Raw genomic sequence first — 18702 nt, forward strand, 5'->3', positions numbered from 1 at the left:
ATTCAGGCAAGTCTTGCCTCCTGCCATGCCAGACTGAGTTTTCATAGGAGAAACTAGGCATGTGTTTTAATTGACTAAGTGAGGTGAAGGGAGCATTCTGTCACACTTCAGGAGTTTGCTTGTGCTTTTTTCCCCTAGCAAATGACGCTGACGGGTGGCGGAAAGAGTGTAACTCAGCATGTGGTTTGTCTCACACCATTAAAATCACGTGGGAAACCTTTCTTTCTGAAAGGTGTTTGAAGGGGACTATAACATAGGCCTGGGTGGCATTACCTCTAATATACCATGAAACATACACACAGACTTAGGGCAGCATGTAAGTGGAGTTAAACAGGTACCTCTTGCAGCAACTGCATCAGTTTAGGAGCTGCCACCGTCATTTTCTCCTTCCTTTCAGCAATATTTGCCCCTCCCCCTACTCTCTGCTGTGCCAATAAGCTATCTGTGTGGTCAGCAGGTTGAAGGAGGTGATTCTTCCCCTCTACTGTGCTCTTGTGAGACCCCTCCTGGGGTACTGCAGACAGTTCTGGTGTCCCCAATATAAGAAGGACATGGAACTGATGGAGCAAGTCCAGAGGAGGGCCACGAAGTTGATAACAGGACTGGAGCATTGCCGGTAGGAAGCCAGGCTGAGGAAGCTCGGGCTGTTCATCAAGAACAGTACTGACAGGACAAGGAGCAATGGGTACAAAGTGAAAAACGGGAAATCCAGGTTAGATATTTTCTTTACAGCGAGGGCGGTGAGACACTGGCACAGGTTGCAGAGTCTCTCTCACTGGAGACATTCAAGAACCATCCGTACGCAACCCCGTGCCACGTGCTCTGGGATGACCCTCCTTGAGCAGGGAGGTTGGACCACAAGACCCAGAGCGCTCCTTTCCAACCCGACCCACTCTGTGACTCCGTGCTTTAAGCTTCCCAATGCCGGGAAGCACACAAAAAAAAACACCGCAGAGGGAAGAACCGGTGTTTTTACCGACGCGTTCCGCAGGCTCGCACTCCTGTCCGGGGCGCGGGCGGGCCCGCAGCAGCGCCCGCAGCAGCTCCCGGCGGAGCGCGACTCCCCGGGCAGGGCGGGCCCGCACGGGCCGGGCTGCGGCCGGCGGGGCACAGACCCCGCCCGCCGCCGCCGCTCTGGGAGCTGATTGGCTCGCGTTCCGCCAGCCCGCCGCCACCGCTCGCTGATTGGTCACGGCGGGCAGCGCTGGCCGCTCATTGGCGCAGCCGCTCCTCCCGCCCGCGCGCTGCCCGGCGTAGGCGCGGTGCGGAGCCGCAGCGCGCGCCCGCCCCCATGGCCGACATGGAGCTCTTCGGTGCCCAGCAGCCGCAGCAGCCGCCGGCCGGCAACGGGGCGCCCGACGGCGCCGAGGAGGATCCCGCCGCCGCTTTCCTCGCGCAGCAGGAGACCGAGATGGCGGGCATCGAGAACGACGAGGGCTACGGCATCCTGGAGAACGGCGAGGTGCCCGAAGCGCTGCAGGATTCCGAGGGCCTCGGCGACGGTACGCCCTGAGGGGGCTGCGCGGGGGACGGGGGCGAGGGGTCCCGGCTCCCCTTCTCCCTCGGGGGCGCCGTGTCCGGGCGGGGGCGGTGCCGGCGGGACCCTCGCCCCGGCTCCTGCCCCGAGCAGATCTCGGCTGCCCAAAGGTGGCCCCGGGAGGGTCAGAGCCGTCCCGAGTGTGCTGTGCCACAAGGTGAGCGGCCTCCCTGCTCCCTCGGGTGCAGTTTGTATCTCTTGGAGATGCCCGAGGTGTATCCCGATGAGAACGGCGCTGATCTCTAATCCAGGAGCCTGCCTGAAGGGAAGGGCCGCTGAAAGCAGAATAAATCTGCCCCTTGGGTTTCTTGTCTTCAGCGGGATTTATCTTAGTCTTAAAGTATGAGAGCAGTTAAGCTAATGTTTAATTTTAGTAAACCTTTAGCCTTTGTTCCTTGGTAACCTTTGTACTGAATGTGACAAACCTGACACTGCAGAACCCTCGTTCAGAGGAGAGAACTTCAAGTCAGCGTGTTTCCAGTTAGTCTAATGGTAGCCAGAGCAGCCCTGAATAAACACTTATCATTATGAAAGGTTTTAACTGAACTCTGACTGGAAAGGAGTTGATGTTCCAACACTCTTGGAAGACCTTGCTTCTGCTTATCACTAGGTCCACAGGAACACATTTGTTCTCATATGACGTTCCTTTCTCGCGGCAGGAGGATGCCACTCTGATTCTTCAAATTAAGTTGAATAACTTTGCTCTCCAGTTCCCTGTCAGAACATCTTTAGAATGAAGTCTTCATTTTGCAGCCTGATTTCTGAAATTAACAGTGTATCTTACGTATGAGGATGCAGGTTTATAGTATCTCTTGGAATAAAGCTTAACTAGATAAACTGAGTAATGGAGACCTGCTGCTCCCAGTGCTTATTTAGTGGTAGCACTGCCCTTAAGACCAGCTCATTCCTGGAGTCCGAAACATATAGCTTATATACTTCCTGTGAAAAAGGGTGTTTACCAGGGAGTAACTTGCTCCAGCACTAGAACATGAGGATAATTGTTATCAGACCACCATCCTGTTTTGGTATCAAACATAATTTGACTTCCGTTATTCTATGTGTAGTGCAGAAACAGACACAGTGGACACTTTGCTTCTTACTTTCAAAAGCCTTAGACAAACATTATGCCTGACATTGGCTTAATGGAACATTAAAGTAGATGTTGGGGAACCAATTTCTTTGAAGAAGGTTCTGTCATTGGTCTTTCTCACAAGGGGCTAGAACCAGCAAGAGGCATTCCTGCTCTACATGCCTTCAGCATGACTATTGCAGAGGATTTCCTTGTGAAAAAGTCAATCTGTTAAATGCTTCTAGATTGAATTGATATCTAAAAGTAGTTCTTAAACTGCTTTGCAAGAGATCTTTTATTAAGTCACGTCAATTGATTTGTCATGAAATGCAGAAGTGTTATTGGAAAACTTTCTCTAGAAAGAGGTTCATAAAATAATAAATATGGTAATATGATCTCAGGATCTGGGAATTCTATGTGTGAGCTTTATGTCATCTTTCCTTGAATGTGCTACAATTGCATTTGAGCTTTGACCCGTTAAATAGGCGTGGGAGATGGTGCTTGTGGACTTTTGGTGATCCTGTTTTTTAACAGAACATTGATTTGTTGACTGTCAGAGCCCGTACTCTCTCCCTCCATGTTAAAAGGCGCAGACTGCAGCAATGCAAAATGTACTGGTTCAGTCATGGCGTCAAATGATCTAATGACTTCTGTTGCCATTTGTGTTAGAGATTTCCTATAATCTGATCAGTACCTTAATAAATATCAGGCAGTTGTAGTCTCTAGTGGATATTAGCTTATTAAGCTGTTTTGTAATTAAATAGGTGAATGCAAATTTCTTCTTGAAACAATACTCAAGATCATGGCTAGGCTTCGCGAACGAAGATTTGGGAAGGGCTCTACCCACTTTTCTTGCAAGCACGTTGGTGGCTAAAAAGGCCAATACGAGAAAGGCAAGTCTGGTTGCAAAAGACACAGCAGAAAGACTCCTTAGATGGTATATTCTGCAAGGCTCGATTCTTTCTGCGTTGTCTTTTCTCCTCAAGGGTGATCCTGCGTGCTTTCTCAAAAGCATCAGCAGCGTTATAAATGGTGTGTCTCCAGGCCTCCCGATTAGAGGCCTGAGTAGACCAGTTATGGTGATCAGTATGCCCGAGGCTGAGTTGTTGCTTCAGGGAGTCCTTGTATCTTTTCTTCGGAGCTCCTCTCTTGCGGCAGCCGGTGGCAAGTTCAGCATAAAGCAGGATCTTAGGGAGGCGGTGGTTGGTCCTTCATCCTGGAGACGTGCCCTGCCCATCGCAGCTGCGTTCTCAGTAGCATGGCTTCAATACTTGTGATTGCTGCCTGTTCAAGAACAGATGTATTGGTCACATAATCTGACCAGTGGATGTTTAGGATTGTGCTGAGGCAGCGTTGATGGAAGCGTTCTAGGAGACGCAGGTGGTGGCGGTAGATGACCCATGATTCGGAACCATATAAAAGAGTAGACAGCACAATGGCTCTGTAAACACTGATCTTGGTACTTTTCTTCAAGTGTTTATTACGCCATACTCTTTTATGGAGTTTTCCAAAAGCACTATATGCCTTTGCGAACCTATTGTCTATCTCCCCATCAATCTTACCATCTGAGGAGATGAGGCTGCCTAAGTAATTAAACTGCTGGACTGATTTGAGTTCTGACTGGCCAATGGTGATGTGGGGATGATGGAGGACTTCCTGAGGTGCAGGTTGATGGAGAACTTCTATCTTCTTTAAGCTGACTTCCAGCCCAAAGAGCTCAGCAGCATCTGCAAAGCAGGATGTTAAACGCTGCAGAGCTGCTTCTGTGTGTGCAACAAGGGCGGCGTCATCAGCGTAAAGCAGCTCCCGGACAAGATGGTTTAGGGCCTTAGTGTGGGCCTTCAGTCGCCTTAGGTTGAATAGGCTTCCATCAGTACGATATCCAATGTAGATACCATCCTGATCATCGAGGTCTGCTGTGGCCCTTTGGAGCATCATGCTGAAAAAGACTGTGAATAAGGTAGGAGCGAGAACGCAGCCTTGTTTCACACCACTCTTTATTAGAAAGGGCTCAGAAAGTGTGTTGCCATATCTGACTTTGAAACAATACTAATTCTTATGTAAATGCTTAAGCATAATGATCAGGGATTTGTGGATTTACTTTTTTTAACCGTAACCTTTTTTGAACTCCTTGGTCACAGGTCAGTTGGATAAGTTTTCTCTCTAAATACTGGGCCAAGAGTAATAAATAACTTGGACAGCTCTCAACTGAAGTTTGAAGATCTTAACTTCAAAATATTGTGACAAGCAATCACCAACTTCTTGACATACGCTTTTAAGAATCATAGTGTCTCATCAACAAACAGATTTGAATTTGAAGTCTCTTAATAAATGATTAGATAAATACATGGACAGGAGCTTTGTGGATTGTTAATATCAATATTGGGAATTCTGTTAATTGTTGTAATCGTGGATACTGGGTGAGTATGGGGGGAATGGCAGAGCGTCGCCAGGCTCGTGTGTCTCTCACAGCATCACTTCATGTTGCCGCGGTCAGGGTTGGAATAGTGGCCTGATCCAGTAGGCTGTTCATTATGTAAAGAGCTGTCCTGTTCAAGCTTCCTGGACATGTGAAAAACTAATTTCCCACGAAAGATGAAGCATAACCACTGCTTCAGAAAGCGGGAAGTGCTGTATAAATCAAATAATACAGTGCTGTTACCTAGTTATTAGTAACTGGGTGTTTCATGAGATTTCAGTGATAAATCAATGTTTATATATATTTACAGTCAAATTCTTAATTTCTCTCCAGTCTGACAGTACTAGGTCTTCAGGTTATATCAGTTCACTTGCTATGTTCTCTGAGCAGGAGAGAGTGAGTTCAAGTGGAAATGTGTGGCTTCTAGGTCCTGTATGTCAATATAAAAATCTTGTGACAGTTTATTGAGTAGCTTCCTGTGGAAAATTTCATTCCAAGACAAGCAGTTATATATGTTAACAATTATGCAAACACACAAAAGTTTAATGTAGGCTGAGTAGTCTCATTGCCTTCACATTTTCAAACTCTGTTAGTTTTATATGAACTTGACTGAATGACATTTCTCCATCTACCGAAGACATTCATGAGGCTCTAGCAGTTAAGAAACTTAATTGTGTTTTGTGTTTGTCAAGAAACTGCATATAATAGCATTTCAGGAAGTGAATATCAATTTAATTGAAAATTTTTTGGCAACGAATTTATTCCTTCTGTCTCTGTAATTAGCACCACAGACAAAAAGAGTTACTTGTCTGTGACTATTGATATTTTTTCTTAATAATTTGAACAGCCAAACAGTTCTAGGTTTTGCTGTGCAGTCAGCATCTGATACTTCAGAGCACCTTAAGGCAGCACCAAGAAATGTGTAATGAAGGAATGGTACCTGTTTAAGTTGTATTAGTGATGCTGCATTATTATGAAACTCAGGGCAGAAAACCCCATTTTTTGGTTTGCAAGAGAATACTACATCTCCTGGGAGATTACAGAAGCTGCTATGGCACAGTGTTATTGCAGGTGTGGTTTAGTGCTTGTTTATTGATTACCGTGAGAATGGGGGAACTCTAATGGGTTTTGATATGACAGCAGATTAGAACTAAAACACAGGAAAGAAGCACTCTTCCTAAGCTGCTTAGCTTTATTTTGCACATAGGCACGTGAGTGAGTTAGGTATAGAAAAACTATTTCTTCCCCAGGTTCTTGCATAACTATCTAAACAAAAACTTTGTAGAAAAGTCCACTTTCTTATTGTCTATGGTTGAGAGGTAGGTAAAGGGGAAGCATGACTGTGCCCAAAAGAAGAAGGATGGGAAAGTAGACCTTGAGTGGTGATATTATTTAACCTTATGTCAGAATATATTACACTTGGTTATGTTCTTCTGTTGCTTTAACTACTGCTACTTGTTCACTGAAAGTAGCAATGAAGGAGTAGAATACTAACTGTTTAAAAGAGATGCTGGAGGTAACTCATTAAAAGTACTTTTATTTTAAAAGAGCACAAGAAAATGTTTCAGTTGTCTGCAGATCCCTGCCTCTGACTCTTCTGATAACAGTCCTCTTGTACATTGAGAGTAAAACTTCAGAGAGGCAGGTGAACAAGGCTAAGCAAACTTCCTGTTAGGCCTAGTGGTACTGAATGGTATTAATGCAAGTGGTAGCCTTCACAGTAGTTGATCTTCATTGTGATAAGCCTCTGAGGCCATAAATTGACTTCTAGGACTGAAGTGACAAAATTGGTGGTTGTATTTATCTTCAAACTACCCAGCTCTTTCTTTTGTAAGCTGTAGTAAATGTGGAAGGCCCTGGTGCTAGCTTTCTGTTTCTGGCAAGCTTGGATGTTGCATCTGTCCTGTGAATGCAAGGTAGGTGGTATGACTTATCCTCTCCAAACCCTTCCAGACTCTAAAAAATGTCTGGGTTGCTGCGTGAAAGTTCACTATTACCCTATTGTCAGCGTGTGTTACAGAATTGTAGGTGTTTGGACATGTTCATTTGGACAGTGTCCTTAGACATAAAGCTTTATCTTAAGTTCAGAAGCAAGCAACAAGGAATATTGATCATTACTTAGAAAGGGATAGTTCTAAATGTGGAATGTTAACTTCAGGAGCTTCAAGGTGCAATACTGTGATAGAATTGGATGAACTCTGAAGCCAGTAGAGGGGTCTCGTTCAGGGCCGATGAAAACGTTATGATGGCAGTACCAGTATTTAGAGTTTTTCTGCAAGAAGTCAGTTATGAAATTGCACAAAAATATCTGATACACAACTAGCATTAGTTATTCATATGAAGGCTGGCAAACAGCTTTTATAGACTTCATACTTAATTATACAAGCACTGAGACTGGAGAGCTGAAGTGAAGGGATGTTTGACTATTGGTTTTGTTCCAATTGCCATACTTGTATTGGCATATGACAGCATGCTGGTACAGTTCCATTTCCTCTTCTGCTTGCAGTATGCTCAGTCAGCATGCTGACTCTGCATGTTAATCACAAGTTCTAGGGAGCTCAAAACAGATGGGAAGTTTGTTCTGATACTTTTAATGCCTCTGACCTGGTTGCCCTCTGGAAACAGCTCAGTGCCAGTTAGTGGCTGTTTCTGTGCAGAAGAAAAATGGCCCTAAGACAAACCATCTGTTTCATCTGAGCTGCAGCCCTTGGCAGTGATGTTGTTCTTTTTACCTCGGTCTACCAGCCTGAGTAGTGAAGACCGTAATGAGCGTCTGTTGGTGTGACAAGAAAACTTCATTGTATTACCACTGTTCCTAAAAGCATCTTCAGAACTTAAAAGCCCTCTTGCCTAGCTGGTGATTTTTGTCTTCAAAAAGGCTCCTGTACCTTGCAGAGGAGTAGCAATCAGACAAAGTAGTGACCATCTTTGAGATATAGGAGACTAGTTATAAAATACTAGGTTCTCTGAAAATAACTGAAAAGCTAATTTTTGTTAACTTGAGTCTTCCTCTACGGAAGTTAGTAACTATGTGTCTTCCAACTTAGCTGCCATTCTTGAACTGATGAATGTACAGTCCTCTATCTAGCACAGTTAATGATTGCTATTCATGGCTCAGGGATAAAGACTTAAAATACTTGCCTACTTCCCTGGTAAGGGAGTACGAAGAGCTTCTTGTGTGCCATTAACACTGGTAGCACGAAACTGGCACACCCCTAGCCATAAAGAAACAAAAGATACAGGAGCATAATGCTCTTAGTTTTACGTGGATCAGCTATCTTTTTTTAAGAAGATGGTGCAAAATAACTTAATATTTCTGCTTACTGTAGTGTGGGCTTGGTACAGTCACTTCTTTCACTGAAGAGGGTGTATTAAGATGGTGGAAAGACTTCTGTGTGATAAGCTTATCCATGGTGGCACTGCAGGTGAGAGATACTTGGTGTATCATGCAAGCAGATGTTATGTGATGTTGCTCCAGAGAGATGCCCTGCTGAGATTTAGCGGTTCTTGAAAATCTTGGTGTATTTTGTGTAGTCCGGAGATTTAAATAGTTTCACAAACTTAGAAGTTTATCTCACAACTGACATGTGTTCCCTATGTCTGTTTTAATAAGGTGAAATTTTAAGGTTCTGTAGCTTATCAGAGGCTCAATTGCCAGTGTCACTTCAGAGATGATAATGCTGCAGCTGAAGTAGGAAGCTACCGATATGTCATCACAGATGGTAGCAGAGAGGTGACTGCTAGGAATGTTAGCTATATCTTTTGAGCTGATTAGGATGTAACCAGACTAGGATAAGAATTACTTAGTGTTGGCTGCCGGATTATTAATCTTCCAAGTAGACACTGAAACAGTGACAGTCATCCATTTTAACTTTGGAACAGTTGTACAGTAGTCAGCTTGTAAGACTGGGAGGAGAAAGTGGGAGTATCTTTGGAACACTGAAGCAGCTTCTCAGCAGTATCAGCTCTACTGTTTATACAGTTTGAAGCAGGATCTTATGATGAAGAAATGCCCTCGTGTTACTGGTTCGCAAAATGATGGCCCACCTGGTTTTTCATGCCTGTCCAGAAAAGTGCAGGGAAAAGGAAGTGTCCTGTAGGGTATCAAGGAGCACTCATTTTCACAACTCTCACATTAGATACTCTAGTAAAGCTTTTCATACAAGTTACTGAAATCAGTAAATCTGGCTGTTCTGTCTTTTCTCAAATGACTAAACAAGTCACCTCTTTGCAGATGCTGTTGATGGAGTGGTTAACGGGGATGTCTCTCAGGTAAGATAGAAGTATTCCATACTGAGAATGTGCTGTTCTACTCTGAGAACTTTACCTTAATATAGACTAACACTTCCTATTTATTATGTCTAATGTACTTTTGTCTCATCTCTGAAAAGGAACTTCAAGTAGCTCCTCTCATAAAGTTGTCAATGCTCTTAATATGCCCCTCTTCTGAACTTGGACTGCTGCTTTAAGTTGCCTCTAGTTTGAATTGTGGCTTAGTAGTACATAAGCACTGTAAAGCAGGCTGACAGGCTCTGTTATATGGCTTCACATTGACTTGCCACTGATAAGCTAAAAGCTTGCTCTGATTACCTAGTTTAAGGCAGAGTTTTCAGATTTGCTTGCTCTTTAAAGATAATTCATGCATCCTGGTTGTCTTATTGAGATTGGTCTTACAATGAGCTGACTGAAAACATTACTCATTTCTTAGTGACATAGAGTTGCATGAAATTAAGCTGGTGGCTAAATAGCTCAATCAGAATATGAAAGCATGTTGGACAGCCATGGTAATGACAACAGGAGGAGATACCTGCTTTATTAGTGTCAGGGAGGAATGAGGCATGCTAAGGCAATCACTGTGTTGTAACTGAATTTCACACCAGTTTGTCCAAGGCATTGTCATTGCCTGCTGTCACAGTTGGCTGGTTAGCCCTGATTAAATGAATGCTTGGGGAGGAAGCAACATATGAGCTACTTACTTCTCCTTAGAGTTTTAAGTGAATGTGGAGCTTTGTGGAGACACAAGCCACTTTCATTGCTGCTAATATTTCTATATCCTCAGCACTGCTGTGAGATTGATGGGAAAATTGTATTTTATTGGCCCTTTGTGCTTCCTTATACAACAGAGGGTAGATGAAATACCTTGATTTTGTGTTTGAAATTCTAAGAGAACAGTTGCTTTGGTTGATAGAGCTTCCTCTTTATGAGGAAAAATGGACTGAATGGTCTATACATAACTTTTGTTTTAGCTATTAGTTGGCTTTGCAGCTGGCCAGTATATTTTGCTTTGGATGGAATATGAAGCCTGGTGGTGTTGCACCAGGCTAGCTCCTTCTGTTTGCTTTATTCCTTCATTGAGGAGTACAGGAGGTCCAAAGAGGGGCAAGGCACAGCCAAATAAATCTGTTGTTAACTGCAGTCAATCTGGTACTCTCAGGAGAGGTATTTCTTAGCTCTGTTAAGGGTAGGATGAAGCAATAGAAATTGTTAAATTTGGAGTATCCTCTATATCAAATAGCACAATATTGATTAGCTTTGTGAATTCAATGTATTAATGATAGCACTATTCATTGCAAATCTTTGAGTTATTATATAGTACAAAGTGTGCTAGTACTCACCCTGTTTTGATGCTTAAATATTGAAATGCCTCTAGTGTTATAAGCTGCACACAGCAATCCAAATTTTGTAATGTATCTGTTAGGTTTACAGATGTCTCTGATGTAGACAAGTAAGTTGCAGGGAATATTTTGAACTCCTATGCACAAAATAATAAATTACTTTCACAGCAAAAATTTAAGGTGAAATGAACTTGGATAATATCTAGGCTTACAACTGTATAGTAAGGCGCTAGGCATTGTCTTCTGTGTTCTTCAGGCTTAGTGCTCTGCCACTAAGTACTTGTGGTGCTTGTCTTGCCAGTCATCCTGAATTTTTATTTGATTTCTGAGACAGTCCTGTTTTAATTTCCTTCAGTCCTGATGTAATTTGTGGCAAGATGTTTTTCCTATTAATGGTGGAAGTGTGTTATAACATCAGATGAATGGGCTCAGTTCAAACAGAGACTAATTTTGCATAGCTTGTAGGCACTTGTCTGAAATGTTCAGTTGTCCTGTATAAATGACTTTACTGTTCCTTTTCTCTGAGGAGGCTAATGGTCCTACAAACTGCTATGCTGCCATATCCCAAGCAGATCGACTGCAGTCAGAACCAGAAAGTATTCGTAAGTGGAGAGAGGAGCAAAAGGAACGCCTGGAGCAACTTGGTAAGGAAGGTATTTGTGCGTAACTTGGCATCAGCTGTTCTCAGGCCGAGAGAGTTGGGGTTGTTCACCTTGGAGAAGAGAAGGGTCTGGGGAGAACTTAAAGCAGCCTTCCAGTACCTAAAGTGGACCAACAGGAGAGCGGGAGAGGGACTTTTTACAAGGGACTTTTTACCATTTTATAATGGCTTTAAACTGAAAGAGGATAGGTTTGGATTAGCTATTAGGAAGAAATCCTTTACTGTGAGAGTGGTGAGGCACTGGCACAGGTTGCCCAGAGAAGCTGTGGATGCCCCATCCCAGGTTGAAAGGGACTTCGAGCAGTCTGGTCTAGTGGAAGGTGTCCCTGCCCATGGCAGGGGACTTAGAACTAGATGATCTTTAAGGCCTCTTCCAACCCAAGCCATTCTGTGATTCTTAAGCAGTGAATTTCTCAGCCATGGCTCTGCCTCTTCCAAGTCTTAACATGCTTCTTGAGTTTGAGCAGCAAGTCTGGATGAGTGTTCCAGCAAGCAGACTTAATACTGGTGTGGAAGTCAGCAAGCAAGTGGCTCTCTGAATCTGTACTTACAGATAAGCTGACAGAAAATGAACAGCTTTTGTAAGTAAAACAAGATAATAATAATAATAAATAAATACTGCAGTCCTCAGTACTTTTTTCCAAAGTATAAAGATTGCTTATTTTGTAATCGCTGAGGCCATCTGTTGCCACATGGATCTTAATCTAATAGCTAAATTAAGACAGTAGTGGATTACTAACTAAACTAAATGCAGTGATACCTACCCATGCACAGCATCTAAGAGCCTATAAACTGGTATGCTTTTCACTTGCATTGTGGAGGAGCCTTTGCTTGAAATTGTTAGGATAGAAACTTCTGTAAAATGTGGTTCTGGACAGAGCTGACCCTGTTGCTTCTCTTTTGGGCTAGTTACAGCAGATGAGCTTGTCTTGAATTGTAGGTTGTTGTGAAAGTATGCTGAGTGCCAGATTCCCTCACTTTGTCTAAAGTGGCAAAGTTTGATGAGGTTTGTTCTAGTACTGGCATAGCAAGGTTTGAGCAGTTTGCAGACCAACAGACTTACTGAATCTGAACTAGTCTAGAAATCTCTACAAATACAACACTATCCTGAACTGAAGTGGACTGTCCCAGTTATGCAGCACAGGAATTCTGTTTAGCTAATCCTTTGAATGTTCATAGTATTTAGAATTCTCATAGCATAAATCAGGAAATCACCTTACCTTTATCTGAGTAAATGAAGCAACTGTCTGCACTAGAGTGCATCCTGAGCTGTCATTTGAAATGTTAATAATTTATGTCTGGAACAAACACGACTGACAAATCAATTCTTAAATCTTCAGATGCAAACTCACGAAAGCAGGAAGCAGAATGGAAAGAGAAAGCAATAAAGGAGTTGGAAGAGTGGTATGCAAGGCAAGATGAAAAGCTTGAGAAAACAAAAGCCAGTAACAGGTAAAGTTTCTCCAGCCATTGGAAGAGTTACAGTACTGGATATGAAAATAACTGGAGAGGGAGGTTAGAATACCTCTGGTATGTCCTAAGGCGCTAGTCCTTCGGATCGTTAAAATAAACACTCCTACTAACTATCATTTTAGGTTTTTTTAAGGAATCTAGATTAAATGTCCAAGAATAGCAAGAGGAGGCGTTAAAGAATGATCCAGAATCACTGAAGATTCCTTAAGACACAAAGTTTTAACATGGTCAGAAAATGTTTTACTCTATCCACTTGTTGGCATGCTCCTAGCTGCACAGGCCTTCAGTGATTTCAGCATTTACCTACCCCGAGACCAGCATTCTTATTGCCATCTGTAGAACACGTAGAAATGGAGTTCTAGTTAGACATTGCTACAAATTATTTATATGTTAAAACCTTTTGCCGCTCCTTTTGCAAGTGTTTCAGAAATACTGTGAGTCACTTCTACTAGTGAAAAACTAAATGCTGACTGTGGTGGTTTGAATTATCTAATTATGGGCCCTGTGGCAGAAACTAATGACTTGGCTGCTGGTCCAGTAAGCTCTTACACTTTCTGAGGTTCCCTGTGGAATTTTGGCTTCAAGCCTGTGTAAAGGTAAATGTGATAGTACTGATGTAACACCACTTAGATTTCTGCTTCATTCTGTCCAGGTAGTCATCAGGACTGCTTTATACTTTGGGAACTCACAGACGTCAAGCTGAACTGCTGTTTTGTTTGGTTGGTTGGAGTTTTTTTTGAAACACCATTTTTCTTTGAAAATGGCCATCAGGGTTGTCTTTAGTAAGTGGAGTCCTAGGTAGACTCCTTTCTTCCTTTAGAAAGAAGAGTAGGCTTACACTGCCTACAGAATTATGGCTTTGCCACTTCCATTCACTGAGGAATCCACTATCTTTTTGTTGGGCCAGAAAGGGAAACAGGATCGGTACTTTCCTAGTTGGTGGCCAGAGCTCATGATACCCCCACAGCTTTATTATGGCCAGTGTTTGAGTGCAGGATATGGACTCTGGAGCAGGGCCCATTAAACAAATGTTGTGCAGGAGTGTTTGGCATTCTCATGAGCCTGGTGAGATCTCTTGCCTGATGGTAGTTTCTGTTCACTGGAAGTAGTCTAATGCTAACACTGGAGCTCTGGTCCTCAACTAGCTGGTCCACACTTCTAGGATGTAGCAGAACTTTTGTGTTGCTCCTCTGATCAATGGCTTAATTAATATATTCCATGTGGTAACTGCTTTCCTGTTACAGTAAGTCCAGGTGATGCAAGGTTAATGTGCTTGTTAAAACTGCCTTCAGCTGTGTTCTGTACTTCTCATCCTTATCTCTTTTCTCCTGCCTGCTTGCCTGCCTGTTGGACTACTTGCTACCTAGGGTGGCAGATGAAGCTTTCTACAAACAACCCTTCGCTGACGTGATTGGTTATGTGTATGTTGCTTAACTACTAATTCTGTTTGCTAGTCAACGAGATACTAAGGAGGATCAGAAGTAGTGCTGAGTGTCTTAAGGTGAATTCTGAATATTTCAGGGCAGTACAAGCTCATATAAGTAAATAGCCTTTACTTTTTGGACCGACTCTGATCTGCAGTATTAAGTGCAGTTTTCTTGTATATGCTGCTCAAAGTAGCACTTTCAGATTAAGTCTTGTAGTATACATACCACTGGAATTTTGGTAATGACATAGGGGTTTACAGTTGGTTCCAGGCCAGTGAACACTGCTTAGCAAGATGCTTTGCTGGGTATGTGGGTTAGAGACTGCAGTTTCACATGGATGCTGTATTTAGTCCTTCCACAGAAAAGCAGTGTTTAAGTCTGTAATAGGCATTGAGCACCTGACCTGTGCTCATTTGCCTACATAATCAGAAAAATACTCAAGCAATGCTTGCACATAAAGCTCTGTAAGCCAAGGAAGGTAGAAAGGAATCATCTGACATGAATCAGGGTAGAAGAGGCATGTGCATGTAGAAATAGGGGGGACTGTTAAGAGAACAGATGAAAAGTACAAGAAGGTGGCATGGAAAATCAGCAAAAACTGCTGGGAAAACATTTAGGAGCAGCTCTGTGTAGATGTTTTGCCAGTCTAATGGGTCAATAAGAACACAGCCATGACTTTCAAGCCCCAGTGAGTATGCTTGTTTCCAAGGGGTAGAAGGAATGCAGTGGTCATTGGCTTGTTCATGTATTTTAATTTCTTCCTTTAATTTGTAGACTTGAATTAAAAGATGGACGTCACAGATTGTAAGGTGACACCTTTAGAAGGTGTACTGGTGAGCCGTGTTGCGGCTTTGACTGGATTGATACTGAAGGTTCAGTGTGGAATTCATTAGCTAACTGTAGGTGGATGTAAACCAAGACTTGTGAAATGATGGACTTACAGGTGGTGTTTAACTTTTCTGAAGTCTTCTGGAGTTGATTTTGTTAGATTTTTTTTTTTCAGTAAAACCCTTATTTTCATATGTCCAATGCAAATGTGCAGTGTAAGTGCTGCATAATAAAACTGGCTGCCTGTTTCCTGAATGTAGGCTAAGCTACTAGTGCATGTTCAGCCAGCTAATCATCTGCATTAAACTCATTCTCATTTTCTATATCTGACTTAAACTTTCTCTCCTTGTTTCTTTTCTTCTCTTCACCTTTAAGCACAAACATAAATCATCCTTGCTACAGCCTAGAACAGTTAAGTAAAAAAATCTTCACTGCCCCTTAAAAGTGTCATGTCACATAAAGTAGCAGTGTTGTAGTGATCCTTGTCTTCAGTGGTGTCTGTAACCTTATCATCCCTGTGAATAGTGCTGAACCCTCATGGGAGAGTCATTTTCACTGCTTTCTCTGTACTGCTTGTTGGAGTAGATGGATTTGGTTTGATCTCTTGATGCTTATTGCTCTTGCACTCAGGCAGCTACCAGGGCCCCACAGTTCACGTAAACTAGATGCTGGAGTGTTATCCCTGTGTTGAAGCAATGCTATTGGCAGCATAGAAATGCTAAAATAATACAGCTGGAAGCCACTGGCACTAACCTGTACATAATATACAAAGCCTCCTTAGAGTCTCCGTAGGGTGAGAGCAGTGGAAATGTATTTATTCTGTGAGCTGACTGCAAACGAGTCATCTCCTCTGCCAAAATACACCGTAGTCTATAGCACTCACAAGCATGGGATTCATAACAAATTTCTTATGATTCATGCTGCTTCACTGCAGCATTGGAATCATCAGCAGATAGTTTTATGATGGCCTGTAGGCCTTGGGGCTGATTTAAATCCTCAAATGGAATCTGTTTTAAGATATGCTCACAGGCAGTTGTAAATTTCCAGTTGGCAAATGTCCAATATAAGCCATCAAGTGGCAGGGTCTTAACTAGTTAAGACCTGGGCACTTCTCCATAAATAAAATGCCTACATAGAAGTACCTTACTTCCTGTCAGTTTGTGTGGCGACTCCTTAGGCAAAGACTCAATGACTGTTCTTAAAACCAAACACCTGTATTCCAACATTTTACACAGCAAACCTCAGCACTGCTTGTGCATAGCATACTATTGCAATCTACTTTCATCTCCAGGATTGGGGCAGGGGGATCTTATGTGGCCATAATGTCCACAAACAGCTGTCAGGTCACATTCTTATGAAAGAAACTGCATCCTGTAAGAGGGAAGGAGTGCCTTATATGCTGGGCATTAACACAAAGTGCATTGCATTGCTTTTAGGGCAGCTGAAGAAGCCTTTGTGAATGATGCAGAAGACGTTTGTCCGGGCACTGAGTGGGAACGTGTGGCTCAGCTCTGTGACTTTAATCCCAAGTCTAGTAAGCAGGCAAAAGATGTGTCTCGCATGCGTTCAGTCCTCATCTCACTCAAGCAGGCTCCGCTGGTTCGCTGAAGCAAAGCTCAATGGAAACACTACAAATGCAATATCTTAACCTTACTCAGAGAAGCTATGTTTGCAGTAATTTGATTAATTGTTTCAATGTGTTTTTTTGGACAACATCATGATGTATCTAGATCTGATCATTGTTTGATTGCATGTTCTTCCCAATGTTTCCTTTCTGTGTCTGAAATGGGAGAACCTCCAAAACTGTAGTCTCTGTGCTGTTGTGCACTGAGGTGTCACTTCCCACATTACTGATATTAAAGATCTGTTAAACAGCAAAATGTGTTGTTGACTTTGGATGAATTAAGGTGGTGTCCTGCTCCCTTTTGACCGTTGGTGTTTGAATTGGGTGTGAGAAAACATTTCTCATAATGGCTAGTGATTTCACCTTGTTGGTGACTAGTCCAGACAGCAGTGCTCCTGGTCTCTGCGAGGCTGTCCTGCTTGTTTCATTAAGCTTTCTTAAAGCTCTTGAGGGCTTTAGTTTAAAAACTGCTCCCCTATCCAATTTATCACACCAGATAAAAGCTCTAGGAAACTGCAGCAGCAGGCTTGTTAAGGAGCTTATCTCTGTTCCAGTGGAACTGAGGACACTGACTTCTGCAGGTAAGCAGGTCTGTGTAGTTTTCTGCTGTCACTCTGGCTGCCCATCTTAGGCTCAACATACAGTACAGGGCACTGAGTAGTTTAAAGCTTTTGACATTCTACTGCATATTCTGTTCTGCTAGGTATTCAGTGCAAAAGATCTGTTGTGCAGGGGCTGCCTGGGTGTTTTTGAACTGTGTCTTTGTCCTTACTAACTTTTGCAGAGACTTTCTCCCACCAGGGTGGTGAACTGGAGAGTTGGAGAGCAAGACAAGGGAAGACTTGCTCTTACTGCTGTTCGTCTGCAGGTTGGAGCTCTGTCTGCCAAGGTGGTTGAATCTGAAAAAAACTGTTCCGGAAAATCACTGTTCTGCTTCCTTGGCTCACCCAGCATTCACAGGGACCGTATTCCAGCCTTGCTCTGTTAAGGCTTACCTTAGTTTTCTCTCCTGTCAGAGTAATTTGTTCAGTCTCATATATTATTCCACCATTTTTATCAAAGACACAGTATCTTAACTCCTGTGTAGCATAATTGCTTTAATCTCTTTTACACACAAGCTGGAAGGTTGGTCCAGGCAGCTTGAAAAGGGTTGCAGATGCAGACTAAAACGTACTAGCTGTCTTACCAGCAGCTGTCCCCCTTTGGTGGATAAGATAGAGAATAAATGGTTTCCAGTTGGGCTTCAGAAGTTAAGCTGTACCTTACTGTTGTTTGTAGTGACTGGAGCTACTTTCATCTTTGCAAGTGTATTCACATGCTGCTGATGAGTGGTGATGAGAATGGTAGTCTGGAACTACCTGCTGTAGTCTGCTGTTGACGACAGGTCTGGAAGCTTGATTCCGTGGAATGTATTAAAGCAGGAAGATATTTGTGAACTGCACACGGATATCATAGGTGAGTCTAATAGGACTGAAACACAGAGCAAGTCCATTGCTAGCCTTGACCAATGCTGGCACCTTGACTGAAAACTTCCTTTTTTCTGCTGACTCCCAAGGCTCTAAAAACAACGACTTTCAAAATGAATTGATAATCTAATAAAGAAAACTCCACTATGTGATATTCAGAGTCTTAAAAATGTTAATATGAATTTAGTAGGATTTGAAAAATTAATATATTAGTGAGGTTTCTGCACACTTAGTTATGGAATTTATTGATCATCACATTGCCCTGTCTTACAGGACATTTTATCTGGCTACAGACATGGCTTTGAGCTGCAATCCAAGAAAATAGGCAAAGACTCAAATTCAAGGCCAAAGCAATATTACAGCAATATTAAAGGAGTATTTTATAAGCTGGATTTGCAGAGGCTAAGAATGTCTTTGCAGTTTTTTTACGTATTTCGTCTCGCTGGAACACTTAAAAGGCAGCTCTGTGGGTTTGGGTTACTTCCTCTAGCTCTTGTGCTGAGATTTTGTAAATTACCTTTTCTGCCTTAATTTTACATTCAAGTATGCTAGTTCACTGTCTCCTTTATCAGTGCTGTTACAG

General features: G+C 42.8%; 1 protein-coding gene across 6 annotated transcripts; it reads left to right on the forward strand.

Annotated features, from left to right (window-relative positions):
- Window positions 1-1258: 1258 nt before the first annotated feature.
- On the forward strand, window positions 1259-16909 carry CLTA (clathrin light chain A). 6 transcript variants are annotated; one of them, XM_027670284.1, is made up of 7 exons: window positions 1259-1502; window positions 9260-9297; window positions 11167-11284; window positions 12642-12753; window positions 14142-14195; window positions 15405-15440; window positions 16466-16909. In XM_027670284.1, exons 1-7 carry the CDS (start codon window positions 1292-1294, stop codon window positions 16635-16637), a joined length of 741 nt encoding a protein of 246 aa, XP_027526085.1. In that variant the 5' UTR covers window positions 1259-1291; the 3' UTR covers window positions 16638-16909. The 6 variants fall into 6 exon arrangements, with proteins under 6 accessions (XP_027526085.1, XP_027526089.1, XP_027526090.1 ...); XM_027670286.1 differs by having other exon boundaries at window positions 1266-1502; window positions 11170-11284; XM_027670288.1 differs by lacking the exon at window positions 14142-14195.
- The last annotated feature ends 1793 nt before the right edge of the window (window positions 16910-18702 follow it).

Source organism: Neopelma chrysocephalum, unplaced genomic scaffold, assembly GCF_003984885.1.
Source record: "Neopelma chrysocephalum unplaced genomic scaffold, ASM398488v2 Primary Assembly neopelma1_96821, whole genome shotgun sequence".
Taxonomy (NCBI): domain Eukaryota; kingdom Metazoa; phylum Chordata; class Aves; order Passeriformes; family Pipridae; genus Neopelma; species Neopelma chrysocephalum.

Bases quoted from the DNA above. Each gene is read 5' to 3' on its own strand.
- CLTA (XM_027670284.1), top strand. From the start codon at position 1,292: ATGGCCGACATGGAGCTCTTCGGTGCCCAGCAGCCGCAGCAGCCGCCG. The intron at 11,285-12,641 runs GTAAGGAAGGTA...TTAAATCTTCAG, and splicing joins GGAACGCCTGGAGCAACTTG to ATGCAAACTCACGAAAGCAG. The intron at 14,196-15,404 runs GTATGTTGCTTA...TTCACCTTTAAG, and splicing joins GCTGACGTGATTGGTTATGT to CACAAACATAAATCATCCTT.